The sequence below is a fragment of the Numida meleagris genome, chromosome 11 (assembly GCF_002078875.1).
Source record: "Numida meleagris isolate 19003 breed g44 Domestic line chromosome 11, NumMel1.0, whole genome shotgun sequence".
Lineage (NCBI taxonomy): Eukaryota > Metazoa > Chordata > Aves > Galliformes > Numididae > Numida > Numida meleagris.
Window position 1 is genome coordinate 2,139,014 of NC_034419.1, and position 19,526 is coordinate 2,158,539.

The 19,526-nt window shown below is 53.7% G+C and overlaps 3 protein-coding genes across 13 annotated transcripts in view; 1 reads left to right on the forward strand and 2 right to left on the reverse strand.

Annotated features, from left to right (window-relative positions):
- RNF123 (ring finger protein 123) overlaps positions 1-1,038 on the forward strand; it is a gene marked incomplete at its 5' end in the record, with an annotated part of 32,372 nt that extends 31,334 nt beyond the window's left edge. The window contains 4 exon segments of the mRNA XM_021409852.1: positions 62-204; positions 321-415; positions 553-638; positions 723-1,038. Of these exon segments, the coding sequence (XP_021265527.1) occupies positions 62-204; positions 321-415; positions 553-638; positions 723-822 (424 nt within the window).
- Positions 1,116-3,253, reverse strand: GMPPB (GDP-mannose pyrophosphorylase B). Its single transcript, XM_021409870.1, has 8 exons — positions 3,063-3,253; positions 2,907-2,987; positions 2,790-2,838; positions 2,149-2,450; positions 1,987-2,065; positions 1,783-1,910; positions 1,469-1,651; positions 1,116-1,303 (listed from the first exon to the last, which is right to left on the reverse strand). The coding sequence occupies exons 1-8, from the start codon at positions 3,189-3,191 to the stop codon at positions 1,172-1,174; spliced, it is 1,083 nt and encodes a 360-aa protein (XP_021265545.1). The 5' UTR covers positions 3,192-3,253; the 3' UTR covers positions 1,116-1,171.
- Positions 4,479-19,526, reverse strand: part of IP6K1 (inositol hexakisphosphate kinase 1) — a 35,688-nt gene continuing 20,640 nt past the window's right edge. For 8 of the 11 annotated variants that reach the window (XM_021409867.1, XM_021409863.1, XM_021409865.1 and 5 more), the window contains 5 exons: positions 12,362-12,705; positions 9,809-10,019; positions 9,145-9,329; positions 6,352-6,527; positions 5,049-5,558 (listed from right to left, as the gene is read on the reverse strand). In XM_021409867.1, coding sequence (XP_021265542.1) covers positions 5,049-5,558; positions 6,352-6,527; positions 9,145-9,329; positions 9,809-10,019; positions 12,362-12,584 — 1,305 coding nt within the window. In that variant the 5' untranslated portion in view covers positions 12,585-12,705. Of the gene's footprint in view, positions 5,559-6,351; positions 6,528-9,144; positions 9,330-9,808; positions 10,020-11,800; positions 12,177-12,361; positions 12,706-19,526 lie in introns of those variants that run through there. The other 3 variants (XM_021409866.1, XM_021409869.1, XM_021409868.1) reach the window with 3 other exon arrangements.

A 19,526-nucleotide genomic window follows, 5' to 3' on the forward strand; every position in this document is an offset into this window, starting at 1 on the left:
GACCATGCCTGGGGATGTGGGGGCACGGGGGCAGAGCCTGACTGTGTCTGTCCCTTTGCAGGGCTGAGCGTGCAACAGCGGTGCTGCTGGCAGACCCCTGCTTCCAGCTGCGCTCCATCCAGTACCTGCTGGGCCATGCGGAACCCGCAGCCATGGCAGCAGCTGCTCCGGCCACAGAGAAACGCCACTTCTCCCTGAGCACATGTGAGTGCTGTGCCAGGCTGGGGCAGGGGGCTGCTGGCCCTGGGGGCAGGACTGGGTGTGGAGCAGTCCCAGCAGCAGGGAACCACTCAGCACTTAACACGGTTCTGTCCCCCTAGACACTGAGTACATCAGTGCCGAGGAGCTGTCCAAGGTGGACAAGATGCTGAGCCACCTGAGCGAGGAGTCCAAGCAGGCGGCTGCCACCACGCTGGTGAGTGTCCTCCGAGCCCTTCCCCATGCACAGCTCTGCTGCTCCAGACTCTGCTGCAGCCCCGGCACCGCTGTCCCCCCAGCTCCCGGGTGCCGGGCTCTTGCTGCCTGTGCCAACCACCCACCCGTCCCCCACAGCCCACCAGCGAGGAGGACCTGTGCCCCATCTGCTACGCACACCCCATCTCTGCCATCTTCCGGCCCTGCTCACACAAGTCCTGCAAGTGAGTATGAGTAGCTCCCGCTGGCCCCAGCCCCCCTCAGCGTTTGGGGTTCGGGAGTGCTTATGCTCTTTTCCCCCATCCCAGAGCCTGCATCAACCAGCACCTGATGAACAACAAGGACTGCTTCTTCTGCAAGGCCACCATCACGGGGGTGGACGACTTCACCAAGCCGCCCAGCTCCTAGCGCCCGGCCCTGCACGTGGGTCTGTCCCCGGCACAGGGCAGGGGCTGCAGGGAGGGAGGGGCCGTTCTCAGGGAGGGGAGCGCGAGGCCTCGTCCCCACAGCAGCCCCGCGTGTGGTGAGCGCTGCCTGGGGCCGGGCTGTGTGTTTGAGCTCTGTGACTTCGCCCCTGGCTGGGGGCTGACTTCATGAAATGCAGCATTAAATTATTCTTCCTTACACGGTGCCCTGAGACAGGGGGAGGGAAAGCCGAGCCGGCTCTGGGAGGTCAGCTGTGTGCAGATGATGCTCAGAGGTAGATGGAAATATAAATATTTAATCTGAGCAGAGCCAGGAAAGAGCACAGCGGGCACTACATGATGATGCGTGGCTCTGGCACAGACTCGGCGATGGATTTGTGCGGCAGCACGTTGGCCCCATTGAGGTAGAGCTCGTCGTTGACAATGACATCCTCGCCGAGCACCGTCACGTTCTCCATGCGCACCTGCCCAAGAGCCGTGTCACGCCCAGCCCAGTTCAGGACACGGGGCTGCGCTCCTGCTGCTGCCCACCGGCACCAGGCCTCCCTCCTCCCTTCGGCCACAGCCAGGAGGCAGAGGGCAGGAGCTAGCGCAGTCCCCGCAGAGCCCCGCGGCACGTGTCTGCTCACCCACTGCCCCACGGAGCAGCTCCAGCCCACAATGCAGGACTCCAGCCAGGAGTGCGAGCGGATGCGGGCCCCCTGCAGCACCGTGCAGCGCTTGATGCGCACCCCGTCCTCCACCACCACGCCGGCCCCGATCGTCACGTTGGGGCCGATGACGCAGTTTGCCCCGATCTTGGCACTAGGGTCCTGCAAGGAAGAGGGGCTGCGGCGGGGCTGGAGGCACGGCTCAGCCAGCGTGGGGACAGCAGGTGCAGCTTGAGGACAGCGGTGGGAGGATGGAGATGAGCCCGCACAGAGTGCCCGGGGCTGGCGCTTACCACCAGCACATTCCCCACGACACCGGGCCCCGAGTGCAACTTCTCAGGGTGCTGCGCCCGCAGCGCCTGCAGGTACATGCACATGCCCGTGAGAAAGTCCTTGGGCTGCCCAATGTCCATCCAGAAGCCTGCGGGGACAGAGGTGCTGTGACAGCGGTGCAGGTGGGGCTTTGAGCACGGCCAGGACCCCGCTCAGGGCCTTACCCTGCAGCTCCATGGCATAGAGCTGCCCATCCTGCGCCATGGCCGGGAAGATCTCCTTCTCAATAGAGGTGGGACGCAGCTGCGGGGATGGAGACGGGGTGTGGGCTGAGCCGGGGGACACGGCCTCCAGCCCCCAGCCCCTGGTCCCCAGCCCAGCCCTACCTGGATGCGCTGCAGGATGCCGGGGCTGAAGATGTAGAGGCCGGCATTGATCTTGTTGGACACGAAGACGCGTGGCTTCTCCACGAAGCGGCAGATGCGGCCGCTGTCAGGGTCGCTCACCACCACGCCGTACTTGGCCGGCTCTTCCACACGGGTGACCACGATGGAGCCCTCGCCGCCGTGCTGCCGGTGGAAGCGGGCCAGCGCCGCGAAGGGGAACTCGCAGATCACGTCGCTGTTGAGGACAAAGAAGGGCTCCCCGCCCTCGGCCAGCAGGTCCCGCGCCAGCGCCAGCGGTCCCGCTGCCCGGCTGTCAGTGCCACCGCGGGGCTGGGGACAGCCCAGCCTTGGGCTGGGTGCCGCCTGCGCCCGTCTCGGCGTCCCTCGTGCCACCAGCGCTCCCAGCCAGCGGCCCTCACCCAGCCGCCATCCCCACCACCCGTACCAACCCCAGTGCCCCTCGTGCCCATCGGCGCTCCCAGCTGCCGGCCGTCAGCAGCCCTCCGTCCCCACCACCTGTGCCCGTCCCGGCATCCCTGGTGCCAGCAGCGCTCCCAGCCGCCGGCCGTCACCCAGCCACCGCCCCCGCCACCTGAACCCCTCCCAGTGCCCCCAGCGCCCCTCCCGGTGCCCGGCGCTACCTGTGCCCAGCGGCTCCTTCTCGTGGGACAGGGAGATGCGGATGCCGAGCTGCGGGCAGAGGGTCAGAGCGGGGCGGCGGGGCGGGGCGGGACGGGGGCGCGGGGCGGGGCCCTTACCCGCTGCTCCTGCTCTCGCATGGCGGCCTCCAGCGCCTCGGACATGTAGCTCACGGCCAGCACCACGTGGCTGACGCCCGCCTGCGGGAGCTGCGGTCAGGCGGCGGCGGGGCGGCGGGGCGGCGGGGCCCGGCTTCCCCCCGGAGCGGCCCGCACCTGGCGCAGCGCCTCCAGCTGGTGCAGCAGCAGCGCCTTGTTGCAGAACTCCACCAGCGGCTTCGGCCGGCTCAGGGTCAGCGGCCGGAGCCGCGTCCCGAAGCCGCCCACCAGGATCAGCGCCCGCATCCCCGCACCCGCGCCGACACGTCAGCGCCGCGCGCGCCTCACGCGTCACCGCCGGGCCCGCCCCGGGAGGCGGGGCTACCCGTGCCTCACCCAATGGGAGGCAGAGCCACGCGTGCCTCGCCCGATGAGAGGCGGAGCCCCCCGCGCCTCACCCAATGGGAGGCGAAACACCCGCGCCTCACCCAGCGGGAGGCGGAGCCACCCGTGCCTCAGCCAATGGGAGGTGGAACACGCGCGCCTCACCCAGTGAGAGGCGGAGCCACTCCTGTGCCCCACCCAATGGGAGGCAGAGTCACCCCGCTGCCCCGCCCCGCGGACACAAGCAGACGCAGGGCCAAATCCAGCTCCTTTAATGGGCGGCGCTGGGCGAGCACAGACAGCGGCGGACGCGGCTATGTACAGGCGGCGGCCCTCCTCTCCGGGGGCGAGGGAAGGCGGCTCCGGACGGCCCCGGCCGGGCACACGGCTGCTCCCGTCGCCCCGGGCTCCTCACTGCAGCCCACCCCGAACCCCGCGGCCCGGCCGAACGGCGCCGCCGCCCGCAGAAGCGATGGAGGAAGCGAGCGGAAGGGAGAGCGGGGCAGCGCGGCCGGGCGCCCGGAGCCCAAGCCGTGCGGGGAGGGAGGAGGTCGGGGATGGAGCCGGCGCCGCCCCGCCCCGCGCGCGTCCCCGAGCAGAGCGCGCGCGGCGGGGACGCGCGGTGCGCGCTCCGCTCCCGAGCACACAAGCGCCCCGCGCGGAGCCGGGCAGCGGCAGAAATGCCGTGGGATGAGGCGGTGACAGCACGAAGGGAGCAGCCGGGGCCCAGCGCGGACACGCGGGGCTGGGGACGGCAGCGAACGGGAACGGCACGGGGAGCCCCGGGCAGGGCGCGGCTGGGGGAAGCTCGGGCAGCGGGGCACGGCACAGCGGCTGCCCCGTGCCCGCCGGGCCCCCCCACTCCATCGCGAAGCCCGGGTAGGACGTAGCGCCGTCCCTGCGCTGCCCCTCCCCCACCCCGTGCAGGAGCCGCCAGGCCGAGCCCTCGGCACACAGAGATCCTTGCGTACAAGCGGTGGGACCGACAATTACAAGGGGAAGGGTTGAAATGGTCCGGAACGCCCCGCTGCAGGGCCGGGGTCACATGAACTGCTACAAGTACTATTGCTAGCCCACGAGCTGAGCTGTGGCTTGGTCAGTGGCCCAAGGCAGAGTCACCGTGGCAGAGCCCTGCCCGCGTTGCCCCGGGGCCGCAGGGGTGGAGGCAGCACCGGCAGTGCATCATTTCCTGCCCCTGCAGCTCCGCCCTGGGTTGCATTTGGTCATTTTATTTCCCCGTTTGGGTCGCTTATTCACAGTGCCCAAACAGAAGGAAAAGGCAGCATCAAAAGCAAAGCCTCGTCGGCAAAACAGAGGGCAGAGCTAGCAATGCCAGCCAGCGAGCCCGCAGCCTGCCCACCCCACAGAGGCTGCTGGCTGCTGCTCCAGTGCCCTGGGAGAATTGCGAGCCAAAGGCCTTCAGGGGGCTGCTGACACAGGAGGCTCCACAAGCCGCAGCTCCAGCCCTAGAGCCCTGCACTCTCCTGCTTTCCCTTCCCTAGGGCCAGGTCCCCCCTCCAGAATACACGTGCGAGGAGCGCAGTACCAGGAGCCCCAGCAGGCAGCTGTAGAGCCCCCTCCTCCGGGAGGCAGAGCTGTTGTGGTCAGCTTGAGGAACACTTCCACCCTCTCTCCCTTCAGCTCTTCTATCCAAGTACATTTAAAAACAGTGGAGCAATACAATTGTTTTAAAACTGAAGTGGCTGCTGTTTCCCATGATAGTAGATGGTCGTGGCTGCTCCGGGCACCAGGACAAGAATAAGCGGCCCTAGGCCAGGGCTACTGGTTTCCCTCACGCAGCTGTTCCATGATGTTGATGAGGCTCTCCAGCCCAAACACATAACCTCTGTCAGGTCCGTCATGCACAGTGGGGTCATCGCGGAAGCCTTTGAACGTGCTGTGTGCAAAGTCAATCATACGCACATCCACCATGGGCTGGGGGGGGGAGCTGGGCTCCACGCCGCCGCCGTCCTGCAGGCTCTCCGGAACGGAGCCGTCCATCTGCTTCAGGCGCGTCTCGGGCTGGCAATCCACAAACATCTCTGCCCTGCTGTCCTTCCCATCGTAAATGATGAGAAGGGAGCTGGAGTAGAAGCGGTAGGAGGCCTGCCTCTCCAAAACTGCCTTCAAGCTTCGGAGTTTGGCGAGGACAGGCTCAAAGAGGTCCTTGCGCAGCTCTATGCCGTTGTGGAGATACTGGTAGAGGGCGTTGCGGAAGCCCTCGATGGAAAGACCACGTCCATAGTATTTATTCCTGCATAAGTAATGCCCTGTGTTCAGTTGATAGACCTGGAACACCAAAGGAAATGCACATCAAGTGGGAACACAAGGTTAAGGCAACATACAGAGAGCCCAGAGCTGCTTTGTACCCACAGCGCAGAGGCAACTCATGTCACCACCACAGCCAGGAGAGAGCAGGAACGGCCCTGCCTGCCCCCACAGCCCCAAGCAGCTTGAGTGTTCACGGCCACAGCTCTCCCCCCTGACACCCAAAGAGTGAGCATCCCCAAGGAGCACAACACAGACCCTGAGGCTTAAAAAGCCAACTCTTTTGCAAAGCAGCTCAGTCAATCCACTGGCAGCAGGAGCTACTGGTATGCGCTGCCATGTGATTAGCGAAGGGCCCTCCTTGCTTCAGAGTCTGTGGGCAGAGATGTGGATTATGAGATGCTCCTGCAGGTGGGGAAAGGATCAGCTCTATTGCTCAACAGCATCAGCAGCGAATCCTTGTGCTCGGGGTGCAGCCACAATAGGAAAACAAATGTATAACTCAATACAGTACAGAAGTAGATGTCAGATGATGGTAGAGCAGAAACATCTCCACCAGTCACTGCAGTTCCAGCTTAATGCTAAGCAAGAACAGTTGTTTTAAAAAAATGCCCATATTTTCTGTGAACAAGCAGACCACCTCAGGAGAAGCAAGTTACCTCTCTCTAGGCTTTGAAACGAAGACCAAAAGTATGTACCACCAACTCCAGCATACCCACCCACTAACTCAGTGCTCAGCAGCAAACACTAACTAGAAACTCTAGTGGGGCAGGAAAAAGGAATGTGCAGCACCTGCAGCCTTGGGGATTCCTACCTGCATCCCACACACTCGCACACCCAAGGTGGCAGAAGTGCTCTGTTCACACTTCTTCATCTGCCGAGCAGCCTTCTCCTCAGAGGCATCATCTCCGTGCTGTCTGGTCCCCATCTTCAGATCAAGCACACAGGGAAACTTGAAATGATGCACCACATTCTCCAGCAAAAGGAACTCTGAGAGAAGCGTCAAGGAGAGCTCCCCAGAGCCACCACGAGGGGGGACACAGGGCAGCATGAGACAGGCAAACAGGAACCAAAGAGAAAGTAAAACAAACCAGGAAGGTGAAGGACAAAACCCAAACAGTGGCACATGGGCTTTGGTAGCTGGTAGTAGAGTCAGCCTGGAAAGTGGCAGGCCCAGCCCAAACAGGAGGTCACACACAGGCCTACTGGAAAGCCCAGCAGGAGGAACCAAGGAGCGGAATGCTAATGTCAGGAAAAACACATCGTGCCAGCACGGACCGGTGATACATTAGGGGGAGCCTGAAGGCTAATCAAGTTCATGATTTAACCATATGGACAAAGAACACAATCCCCACGGACTGGGAATTCAAGGCTCAAGTAATAGCTACAGTTCTGTTATCAGCCTGACCAGAACAGCAGCACTGACCAATACAGGGGGGAAACTGGAGAGGCCACAAAGGCAGGAAACAGGCTTGTAACGGGAAACTTCAATTACCACCACACACAATGGGCACACCTTCCATTAGGGCACAACGCTGAGAGCAAACCTGAGACAATCAGTACAGCAAAGGAGTCCCAGAGGGGAGAAAGAGCCCTGACATTTGCCCTGTGGGTCATGGCTCAACATGTTACTCTGAAATGGCAACCAGAACAGAGCTAGATTCAACTTGCAAGGGAGTTTAACATTTAGAAAAAAAATCTACCAGCAACTATGTTTGATTTGAAAGAGGAACTTCATAAAAATAAGGAAGTATGTTAAAAAAAGATAGGACAGCTATAAAGAATTACTGCTCTGCGAGTGATGCGGAGTCTATTTAAAAATGTATGTTGGAGGCTCAAAGCACACATTTGAGAATAGGAAAAGGAAGCCCACAGTTAAGACGTGGAAGAATAAAGCTATTAAAAGCAAGGCTGTTTCTAGGCAAGCAAAACAAAAAATCAAGTTCTAGCAGGTGAACAAAAACATAAGCTGTCAAGTTAAAAAACAAAACAAAACAAAAGTGCGTGAGGAATGATTTGCAAAGGCACAGAAAACAACAAATCCTTCTTAGGCCACATGAAGAAGCCACTCAGACTGCTTGAAGGGCTTATAGGCCAAGTATAAAAGGAGCTAGAGGGAGGTGGGAGTAAAAAGAGACTCTAAAAAGGAAGTAACACTAATAATTCATTGTGTTTACTGGGGATTCCCAAGCCAAAACTTTTTCCAAATACAGATTAGCTCAAGCTGAAGTGCCAGGAGAAGAGATGTACATCCAACAAGAACTAATGAATAACAAATAATCAGAACTGGGCAGTCTCACCCAGAAGCACTAAAGGTCACAAGACAGATCTACTCATACTATTGAACAGGAACTGCAGTTCATTTAAAGTTGCCTTAGCACTAGGAGACTAAGGCAATGCTGACTCCCGGAGATCTGGGGAACTACAAACTGACAGAAGTGGATCACACAGCTCAGCAGGAGGCTGTCCTGAAGAACAGAAGCTGATAACTGACTTCTCAGGGAAGGATCAAGCACACCTTCTGCGGAAGTCACACCTCAGAAATACCCGGGGGTTCTTCAGCAACTTTGACTAACGCAGACATGAAGTGTCAGACCAAATGAAATCTGCATGAGGATTAGGAGATCTGTGACACGGCACCTCAAAGAGGCCAGACAGCAGACTGAGATGCTGACAGTCAATTAATTAGCTTGCTAATGAAAGAAGAAGAGAGTTGGGATGTCTGACTGGTCACACAGTCAGAGTCATTCACAAGGCCTGTGTGTGGAGAACCATGCTGGCCAACAAGCGACCCAGAAAAGGGAAGGAGATGACAAACAGTATACTAAGTCAGTCAAAGTTTCAAAAATGAGGAGCAGCTGTCAAAAATCCCTAAAGGACCTTAGGAGACCCACTTGGTCACTAAATGGGTAGACATCCTCTAGAGTTAACGTGCAAGATGATGAACGTAAGGGGAAAGTTTTGTTACTTTTAATCTTAATGTATAAAGCAGTGGGTTTTGAGACAGCCATTACAGTCAGGAATGGGATGCTGCAACAAACAAACAGCGTTTACAACAAGAGTGTGTGTCACAAACTATGAGGAAGTAGAGACACAACATGACTGTATGCCAGTGGAAATCTCTGGTTCGCCAGCATCTTCTGTACGGCGTGCAGTTCTGGTCACCACTTCCAGAAGGATACAGTAGAACTGGAAGAGACTCAAGAAAGGTGACAAGGACGACCATAGCTCCTTCCCAAGGAATTACTGAACAGGCTAGACCCACATCTGCTGCTGGGCAAGGCCTCACGTGAAGAACTCAACAGTTTGAGAAAACAGAAGCCAACTCAGAGAAAGTCCAGAAGGAAAAAAAGAAACGCAGGAAACTAGCCAGAAACGTGGCCTCTCTGAGCGTCAGGGTCAGAAATCAGTGGCGTTGTTTGAGAAGTAGGAAAGAGTAGTAAAAAGAAAATTTACTACGGCTTTGCTTGTGCAATGGATGGGAAAAGCATTATTCTTAACGCAAGCCAAGGGAAACACAGGCCTAGCTGCTTCTGGCACAAGAGTGTAGTGCAGGCCAGCACAGCAGCAGCAACCTGACCCACTCGGTTTGCTTCCCTAAGGATACTGTAGAGTTTTCGCTCCTTGGACTCCGACCGCATGCGGCTCAGCTGCTGCTTGTGACAGCGCAGGCTCCAGGGGTTATGGCTGATCTTTTCAGAGCTCAGGCCACTGTTCCCATCCAACATCTGAAATGGAACATCTGAGTGGATGTGCAAGTCCATCCTGGAACTCTTTGCCTCCTGGATGCTGCTGGCATAAAGACAGAACAAGGAAGCATGTTAGAATCCATGCATTCTCCAGATATTTACAACAGTCACACCTGCACATCACCGCCTCCTGCTCCTTCTCCTGCTGCATACATCATGCTATTCAAACCCTGCCAGATTAACAGCAAATCCTCGCTAATGTCCCAGGCTGTGGACTCATAACTTCAGGTTAAGGACCAGATGGTCTTTCAGTCTGTATTTGAATCTGTCCCACAGGCTTTGCTCCCACATCCAACTGTCATCCCGTGTCAGAAGCATTTCACTTGGACAAGTTTGTCTAGAACTGGGCACAACCCCCTAACATAGTCTGCAGTGTCACAGTATGCTGGGACAGCAAGTGCAAGACAATCTAGCAGGTATACAGAGGTACAAAACACCTCAATAAAAGCAGGACCAGAGCTGAAAGTAGAAAGAGAGATTTCCCACTCATCACATCGTTACAGGACCCCCAAAAGCTTTTACCTTTCAGTGCTGTCACTGGCCAGGCCAGGTTTTTCCTCCTTGTGCTCAGCACCGCTGCTTGACCTGTGAAGACTCCGACGCGAGTGCTTGCGCCGTGGCTGGTCCCTCTCTGGCATGTCATCCTGCTCCAAAGCTTCATTCTCCATGTAGGGATATGCTACCAGATTAATGTAGCCATCGCTGTCTCCCTCAAAACAGACAGACACCACACCTGCCAGAAAGAAGGATCCTGTCAGTTCTGTTTCCCAGCAGAGGAAATCCATAAATGCTAGAATACACATGTTCAGCAACACTGAGGAAGCAATAGCTCACAGAGCAGCAAACCAAATCCAGAGCAGTGAAGTGAGGTTCAGGATGACAAGGGGAGAACCCCAACATTTTTAACGCAGCACAGAGGAGAAACCTCTGCATACAGGAGCCTTGCGTCACCACGAGAGTGAACAGTTGGAAACAGCAGAAGAAGCTGTGCCATCCACAGGAAATTAAGCATGATACCCCTAGCCCAGAGTGCTGACATCCCCATGTGCTGTGCTAATGAAGTGCAGTTGGAAAGCTGATGGGGGATGGATGTTCCACTCCATTCATTCTTGCAGTGTACAAGAAAACAAGAAGTGTCAACAAACCAGAGGAAGTAAAGCAGAGTCTACCAAGCTGCTGAAGGGGGAAAAGCATATGAAACATAGATACTCAACCCAAATGAACTAACTTATGTCCTGCAGACATGTTCCTGCTGTTGACAAGAGCACCCCTGGTCTGCTTTCTCTGCTCAAAGAACTCTCCAGCATCTGAGCACTGAGACTTAGGTGACACGTGCTGCTCGTATCTCAAGTCAGCCAGTCTCGCAGAAAAGGGATCTGTGAGGCCCCAGGGTTTCTTAGTGATAAAAAGCAGGAGCTGCCTGTGCCAGCTGAAGGCAGTCAGGTCCACGTGAGCCCTGTCCAATATTACCTTCCAAAGGCTCCTGAAAAAAAATGTACTCCCACGGAAGATAAAGATCTTTCATGGCACCAATTCTCAATGTATCTAGCTGGTCAGCCACAGAGCAGAACAGCTGGAACTTTCAGTTAGGGCTGACATCTTCAGGGCACCTCCAGCCCTGAAATCAAGGCAATCAACATCTCTCTTAACTTGCAGCAATGAAATCTTCTATCAGCTTGTCACCAGTACCAAACAGCTGCCAAGAATATTTGGTGCTACTTGGACTGAATCCAAAGATTTGCCATGAAAGTGATGGAAAATTTCACTGCTCAGTTGGAGAACATCACATTACTATCTTTCCTTATCTGCACACGACAATGCCAACAAGCATAAGAAAGCTCAACACAAGTTCTGAGAAGTTCAGGACTCCAGCATGTCACTACATAAATGACCACCCAAGCCCTCAGTGTGCCTGGATGTGCTCCACAAGCCACACCTCCGAAGAGGCAATCTTAGTGTTATATATCTACATGCTCAGACAGGAAACATCATCTTCTCCAGAGCAGCAGGATTGACCCCAGGACCAGCAGGAAACTGCACTGGAGTCTCAGATGAAATCCCATACTGCAGTGGAGGTGCATGTCCCGTGCCTTTAGGCAACCAGGAAATACGATGATGATGTTAGGCGTCCATCTGGACCATCAGCTTCATCAGTTTTAAACACACCTCCTGAAAAAAGCCTGATATCACATCGATTCCAGTAACTACACAGGCTTCAGCTGGGATTTCAGATGGGTCACCAGAGCACCATATGGATCCAGAGCAGCTTGAGGGTACAAGAGGACCCGTCTGCTGGAGATGGTATCACTCACTCACGATCCGTATACAGACACAGGTAGGCAAGCTGACACTACTCTGAGCCCTTCAGGATACAGCCAGATCAAATGGCACGACCTGGAGCAGATGGTGGTCCCAGCTGCCTCTGAAGCACAGTCGTCCTTGTGCCACACGGGGAGGAAGCAGCAGAGGCAACACAAACACCAAGCACCCCAGCAGGCCGCCAGCCAGAGTTACCTTCTGAAGGGGAACACGCTGCCACAAGTGTATCTTCTGAAAGATACAGGGAGCAATCGATCTGCTACAGTGAGACAGAGACTGGAAAATTCCACTCCTTGGGAGCAGCTGGGGACAAGGCTCACTGCACCTCAGCACTCGGAAAGAAACACTTCCTGCTTCAGCAGTTTTCTGATACAGGTCCATAAAAGAGCTGGGATGAGGAAGCAGTAAATTATGGGACTGGAACGCACAACTGCTCAGTGCATGACCTAACTTCATCTGCTCAAGGTCAAGGCAGAAGTAACTGACAATAACTTGCCAGTAAAATTATTTCAGTCATAACCTTAAGCGTCAGACTACAACAATCAGATTCTGTCCAGAAGGGTGAACACGTTAAGCACAGAAAAGAGACTTCCCCCTTTCCAAAAGCTCCAATCAAATTGCTAGCCTGCAAAAGAGAAGAGTAAAAGCAAAAATAAAATGAGACAGAAAGACAGCAGCGCATGAGCAGCTCCAGGAAAACGAGAGGGCGGGTTCACAAAGCACGTCAGCGCACTGCAGGATGACAGCAGGCCTCACCTTTGTACTCAGGTGTGAACTCCTTCATTTCTGGGGGCAGGGATTCGTAGAAGCGCTGTTCCCTGGTGATGAGCGGCTTGCAGACGGTGTGGTCGTCATAGCGCATCATGCTGCTGTGGCCGCCCACCTGGTGAATGAAAGGCTCCAGCAGGACCCCCCGGTCTCCAGATTTAGTGGCATTCTTGCCATACTTGCCCACTTCCATGGTTTGACAAACACACATTGCGTTGGGCACCAGTTCAACTCCTGGAGCATGGGGAGAGCCACAAAGGCTGGGAGGTGCAGCTCAGCAGTGCTCAGGCAGACCCGAGGGAAATCCTGGCTATCCGCGTCCTTACGATGACCTGAAAAGGCAAACGAGACTCCTGTGAATGGAGAACCACCTGGATTCATCCTCATCTCCCAGGAAAAGTTTTTGCAGTTTTTGTTTTTTCTTTATATCTGCAAGTGTCTCTCTTACATTCTCCATTTACTTCCCCCTTGTTCCAGCATGCTCCTCACCACCCCTTCCATTGTGTAGGTAAGCACATGCTCATCTGGAGTCTGTCTCATCCGCAGCTTCTCCGGTAGGGTAGATAGGAAACAGGGAAAGAAGGAAGGCTGAGTATTCTGAGGCTCTCATCTTCAGAAAATACCATTTCCTTCCTTCAGTGCATTTCATCAGTAAGGCACTGTGGTGACAGAGCACAGACTGGGAGCTCCAGCACAAGTAAAAGCCAGCCCACGCCCGCCCAGCAGTGACGGTGACAGAACCAACGCAGGCAGAACAAGCCCTTGAAAAACCAGAATCCCATTCCCCGTGCCCCTGTGCTTTTCACATCTAAGCAACCAAGTAACTTCTGTCCACCTCCTGACCCAGCGCTGTTTCCTCCTTCCCTTTTTCACTTCTCTCCAAGCTATGACATGGAAGATTTTCAGAACAGGAGTGCCATAGCCACTCTGCCGCTGCATCTAAGTGGCTTCCCCTTGGATCCTCTCCCTTATTACCCTAAGCCCTTCAGAGCAGCTGTTTCCTGATGCTTTTACATAGCCTACTCGCACAATAAGCCCGGGCTTTCTAAAGGTAGGCAAGAGAGACTGCTAAGTCCAAATGACATTAAAAGTGCTTTGGAGAAGACAGATGCTCTTTAAATGTTTGCAGATTGCCTGGCACAGCCACAGGACAATGGAAAAAGCAAAGCTGCCCGAGTTCTCTCCAGACGCTTTGCCCTTTCTAGCTTAGACTGTGGCTGCTCCTGGGGAAAACACCGCAGCATCTCCTCACAACGAGGAACTATCTGAAGCCTTTGGCACAAGAACCCCACGGCAACTACAGTTTCTTGCATTTATCAGTTATTTTGGAACAGCCACGTCCAGGGGCAATAATGAAAGCCCAAGGGATCTCGGAGGCCTGAGCAAAGTTCAGGCTATCCCTGCTCTGGCCACGGGATGTCTCTGCAGCTACACACCACCACCGCACTGGGCCACGATCCAGGGAGAAAACAGCTCTTCTGGCTCTTCCCTCACTCTCCAGTTCAGCAGCATAGAAGATGCAGCTCGAGATTATGAAACTGCGGACGATACTTGAAAACATGTTTAACACAGCCTAACCCAAAAGGTCACAACAACAGGATGATGCTTCCCTCTCCTGTCCGCACATCCCGTCGCACTGGATTCTGGAAAAGTAAGAGTGCATACGTACATTTCAGTTGAATCATCTCACTGATCCAATGGAAAACATTTCCTTTTGTGGCTACGTGACCACACGGTCCTCGCACAACTACACCCAGTGTAACGGGATGTGAATAGTCAACTTGCTGGTGTAGGAAACAGAAAAACATCATATTTGGATCAGAGGATAAGGTTTAAGTCTCTGAACTCATGCAGAGCTCGAGTCGCACCACAGAGACCAAAACAGGCTGTGGATTTCTCTCCTCCCTCTCATTTGCTTTCTCAGAAAGACAGAGTTCGAGCAGCAGAGGCTCACCTATATACTTCTTAGCTTTGTTTGATGGTAGCTAATATCCAAGAAGCACGGTGCCAGCACCTGCGACACACAAGCACTGCACAGTCGAATGCTTCACAGACTTAGCTCTCCTCATGTCTATGCAGCTTTGCCTTAGATTTGGTTTCTTTTATTTTGACAATGACCAAAGCAGAGTTTTCCATTATTCCAAACACAGGGCACAACTTCACACCTTCCTGTACTTTAAACTTCATGGGACAAGGGAGCTAAGAGAGTCCTCCACATCTCCATTCCCAAAGACACACGTACAACTCCCAGTTCTGGTACCGGTCCCAGCTCCCACTGCGAGTTGATTGCAACGTGTCTCAGGGTCTCCATTTCACCAGTGACAGAACGAAGCACTAATGTCCCCGTCCGAGAGAACGGAGATTATCTAAGCATGCTCATTAGCTTCAGACGCCTTCATTAACTACAGACAGATCACAAATATCCAGGCAGACACGCACACTGGCAGGCTGTTCTCAGACAACTCTGGGCAGATTTTAGCCATCAGAGCAAGAGAAGGGAACCCTGGCCTACTTTAAGAAGGCTGCTGAAAGATAAGCAACACCTAAGAACATGCTACCTGAGTTGCATGACAAACATGGTACCTGAGTTGCTCAGAGGACAGCAGCAGCCCACACTGTGGGGTGTATGAGTAAATGCAAGGAAAAATGCTTTGTCACCAATAGCATTTAAGAGACAATACTGAAGAGGAAGCTAACTACAGGGCTTGAAAAACCAACATGTTACATCTGCGAGTGGGAACTGTGTGATATTCAGACCAACTCAAAGCAAAGAATTATTACTAAACATGGACACCATCCGCAAATAGAGACAGAAGAATCCCAGCAGTTTCAAACAACTATAAAGTGAAAAAAAACTATTTGAAGGCCTAAATATTACTCATCCTTCCTCTGTTAAACAAAGGCATTGGTTCAACTATTTCAACTGGCTTGTGAAATTCAGAGTCCTTCCAGTTGGACTGAAATGCAGCCTATAATCCACACAACAGCCTCAGGGAGACGAGGTCATCCAAGCACATCCTTTGGCGATGTCCAGCGCTGCAACCAGAGATCAGACAGCAGCAGCAGAACACATAGGGCAGTTTAGCATCCCCCCTCCAAGGACAGCCAGCAAGACAGACCGCCCACCAGGTCACACTTGTGAGGGGTGAGGGTAAACAGAGTTACTGGTGACTGCACAAGGACATAGCACGCCTGATACTCCATTATCCCATCTACTAAAAATATTATGTACTGGAAAAAGACTGGCTCCACAATATTTAAATCTAAATGCACACTCTGAATTTGAGCTACATACTTCACATTTCCAGCACTTGGTCTTTAGTAGCATGGACATCAAGAGCAATAAGTTGTATTTTCCTGTACTGGCACAAAATCTTTCCAAAGAAAACCCAGAAAGACACACAAAGTAAGCCTGTGCTCCACAGTCATGGAGTGGAGTGATGCATACTGCCCCTACTGATGCTGCCCTTCAGAAGGGTATGTGACATCCCACAGTAGCAAACTGGGCTGTGCGCTCCAAGATCCAGCCAGAGGATGTCATGGACCCCAGGCTGAAGTCCACGTCTTACCAGACCTTCCCCAGAGCCAAGGAGATGGCCAGCACTAACTGAAGGGAACCGGGGCAGGAGAACATCAAGCATATTCACATGCACACACAGGTACAGTTGAACAGAGGCCAGGAAGGACAAGTCTCAGGCACCTGCTCAGAGCCACAGTTTTAAGCAATTTCAAACTTAGGGGTGAGACACCAGGTTCTGCAAAAATACACTAGGCAAAGATGTTTCATACCCAAGGACAGCGTTGCATGAGCACCCTCACCTCTTCACTGCAGCTTAAAAAACCCTCTATCTGTAGCTCCATGGTCGCTAGAACACAGCGCACACTTCCCAGAGCAGCATTTGCATCCTATTGTACACCTAGCCTTGCACCAGCACAAGAAATAACACAGCTGCACAACAAACTGCAGCAAGACAAACACCTCTGCTGTACTGGTTCAACTCAGGTCAGGCTCCCAGTGCCATTCACTGTGCAAACAACACAAGCATCCGTGCTGACACAAGGATGGAGGCAGCAGGACAACATAAATGCCTGCTCGTGCCAGGCCAGCTGCTAAAACACAACAATGCAAGGCTGCCAGCACAAGAAGGCAGTGGGAGCAGCAGCGATGCTTCTGTGATGGTTAGCTTAAGGTGAGAGAGGAGCAAGCCCCACGTTACCATGCACTTGAGAGGTGGTGGCAAAGAGCTTCACCACAAGTGTGAGAACTACCGAGATCGCACCACGACGCTCATCTTCCCACTCCTTCCAAGCTGTCTTATATGGGAATACTGGCAACGCTTCATGACTCACTAGTAAAGCTGAACTCTACCAAAAGAAAATGAAGAACAAACATTTAAAATGGCGATGCACACAGCAAGAAAGCTGACTGCCTTAAGCAGCGCTGACTCACGCCTCCATTGTGAGCAGCCCGCATGGCTGCCTTCCCACAGGGCCCCGCTGCGGCTCCCAGCACCTCGGCCTGCCCGCGGGATCTGCACAGCCAAACAACAAGGCAGATGGCCACGGAGGAGCCTGGGACGGGGCCACAGGCAAGGATGAACGCTGACCTCAAGGTCATGGTGACAAAAGTTGGACTTTCCCTTAACATCGCCAGCGCAGACGGGAGCAAAGCACAGAACTAAAACAATACTAACACGTCAGGAGAGAGGACAAGAGCATCTGGCCAGAGGGTGCCTGGTGGCTGCGAGCTGGAGGTAGTCTGGCTGGCAAAGAGTGGAGGCAGTTAGCATCCATGCTGAAAAAGCACTGTCTTTTCTAGTGATGCCAGAATGGGTGACTCAACTTCTATAAACGAAAACTGAGCCTAAAATGGAACAACATCCCTGTGTGCTTTGATTTGAGATCAACTTCCCAGCACTGAACCATGCGCTCGAGAGACGTCAGCAGAAGACCTCCAGGACCCCTGCAGCCAGACACATCCCTCCTGCAGAAACAGAACCTGCAAAAACATTCAGGATGTAACCAGAATTGCTCACATTCAGCCACTTAGGTACCTTGGAAGCTACAAGCCTTCCTAGCCTCCTCGAGTACAGCTTTGAATCCTGAGCCTCCCCTTGCACCTTGTCCAGTGCCCCAGCTATTACTAAATACAGCTCTTTTTGGACATGCTCCCTCACCAAGGTGGTTCTACAGATCAAGACCAGAGGGGAGAACACTATCCTGACAAATTCAAAACAGACACTTCAGAGAAAGCTGCTGGCAGAAAGGCAGCTGAGGAAGAGAACAGTGATCGGGATGCAGCAGAGGATACTCCGCTGCCACAGAGGACAGCAACCACTCTCAGGTGTGGCTGGCCCTACACCCCCTATGCCACGAGCTAACCAAAAGCACTCTCTCTCCACTCAAAACGTTCCTGTCTCAACAGCAGGGCAAAAACACCCACTGCTGAAGTGTGCAGAAGGAAGGAGCCCCATCAACTTTAAGACAAAGCTTGACTGAGCTTACAGAAAGGACCACATAGAAAATACAACTAAGCTTGTAGTGTAAGTCCTTAAGTGCACCCTGTGTTTTTATCTTCTAGAGATCTGAAAGACAACAATCTGTGCCCTACTTAGATCCCAGTCATCACAAAGCTCTAGCACTTCTGCCTGTAGCCTGTGAGACCACAGATTTTCTGCTCTCTTCCTAAGAAAGCAGAGGAAGCCAAACCTTTTCAGCTCCTTCTGAAGCATAAGAGGTTGAGCTATGCAGTCTTAACTCAGGCTGGAACGCTCAAACAACCAACAGAACTGCTACCCAGATCCAGGACTAAAGAAGGCTGTTTCCTTAGAGGAACTGCAAAGGCATTCTGCTGTCACCTATGCATAAGGTACAGATTGCATTCAAGGAGGGATGAGGTACTTGAATCCCTTACCAGACCCAAGGCCGCGAGAATTCTTGCTTTCTCACACTGGTACGTTACAGTCAAAGCTTCTTTTATTTTACTTTTTCTAAACGACAAGCCCTAGCACACAGCAAGGCACTAGGAAACCTCTGTGACTGTTTGCAACATATGGAGCAGGCACTGTGCAACACTTTGTGAACATCTGTTACGCAGCTGTCTGCCAGCAAGGGTAACCCAAGACAGCAGCCCAGAGAGCCTCTTCCAGCTTGCATTCCTGTTCGGCTGGATGCTGGAAAACACGGCAGCACCGCAATAACACCAGGCTAGGGACAAAGACAGGGCAGCACATAACAGGTATGATATGAAATGATTTAATTCCCTTGCTGCTCTTCTCTCCAGGCTTCTCCTTGTCCGCTGCAGGACACAGGCTGCCTGAGGACCTCTGCGTCCCCATCACAGCCATCAGTGTGAGGGGTGGCTGCAGCAGGCCCAGCCCTGGCTGGGTTATCTCCCTCTTCCTCTCCAGCAGGCAGTGAGGTACAGGAGCTGAGCTGCTGAATCCTGCTGCACCTCCCTGAAAACACACCCTGCCTCAGCATAAAGGGCACCTTCCTGCTCCGTCCTGAGACACTGGCTCCAGCCCAAGCCTGAGTTTCCATAGCAGCAAAACCAGAGCAAGTACACACGCTAACAAAAGGTTGCTTTATCAGTATTGGCGCAGATTTTCTTCCAAGCTTGTGCCTAGGAGAGCAGGGACGACCAATTCCAGTTCTGTATTTTATAGGTGAGATGAGAATATAGCAAACGCTTCCCAGAGAAGAGCTTAATGACCAATGCTTGCAAGGCCCTGTCAGGCAGCTTTCTGTGCATTAATTCCTGGCTTCTGTTCATCTCAGTTACAAAAGGGAAAAAAGCCTTCACTGAATATAGGTCCCTGTTAAAGTATTCCAATGCAAACGCCGCTGTTCAGCACAGCTCCAGCAGCCAGGAAAGGATTTATTTTCAACCATCACAAACCATAAGGAATCAGCCCTATCCATCAAGAAAGAACAACATTGCTAGAAATCACATCAGTGAAGGGCTCAGCAGAAAACTTATCAGCAGGGCCATCAGCAGAAAACCACAGTCCATGCATTCACAGATGGGGGGAGGGGGGAAATAATCATACTGACACCAGTAAAGAGTCTTGACTAACTTGGAAAGAATCTGCACCTTAACTTAACAGTCTGAATACGCAAAGGAGTCGATTTCACTTCCTGTCTCAAAAAT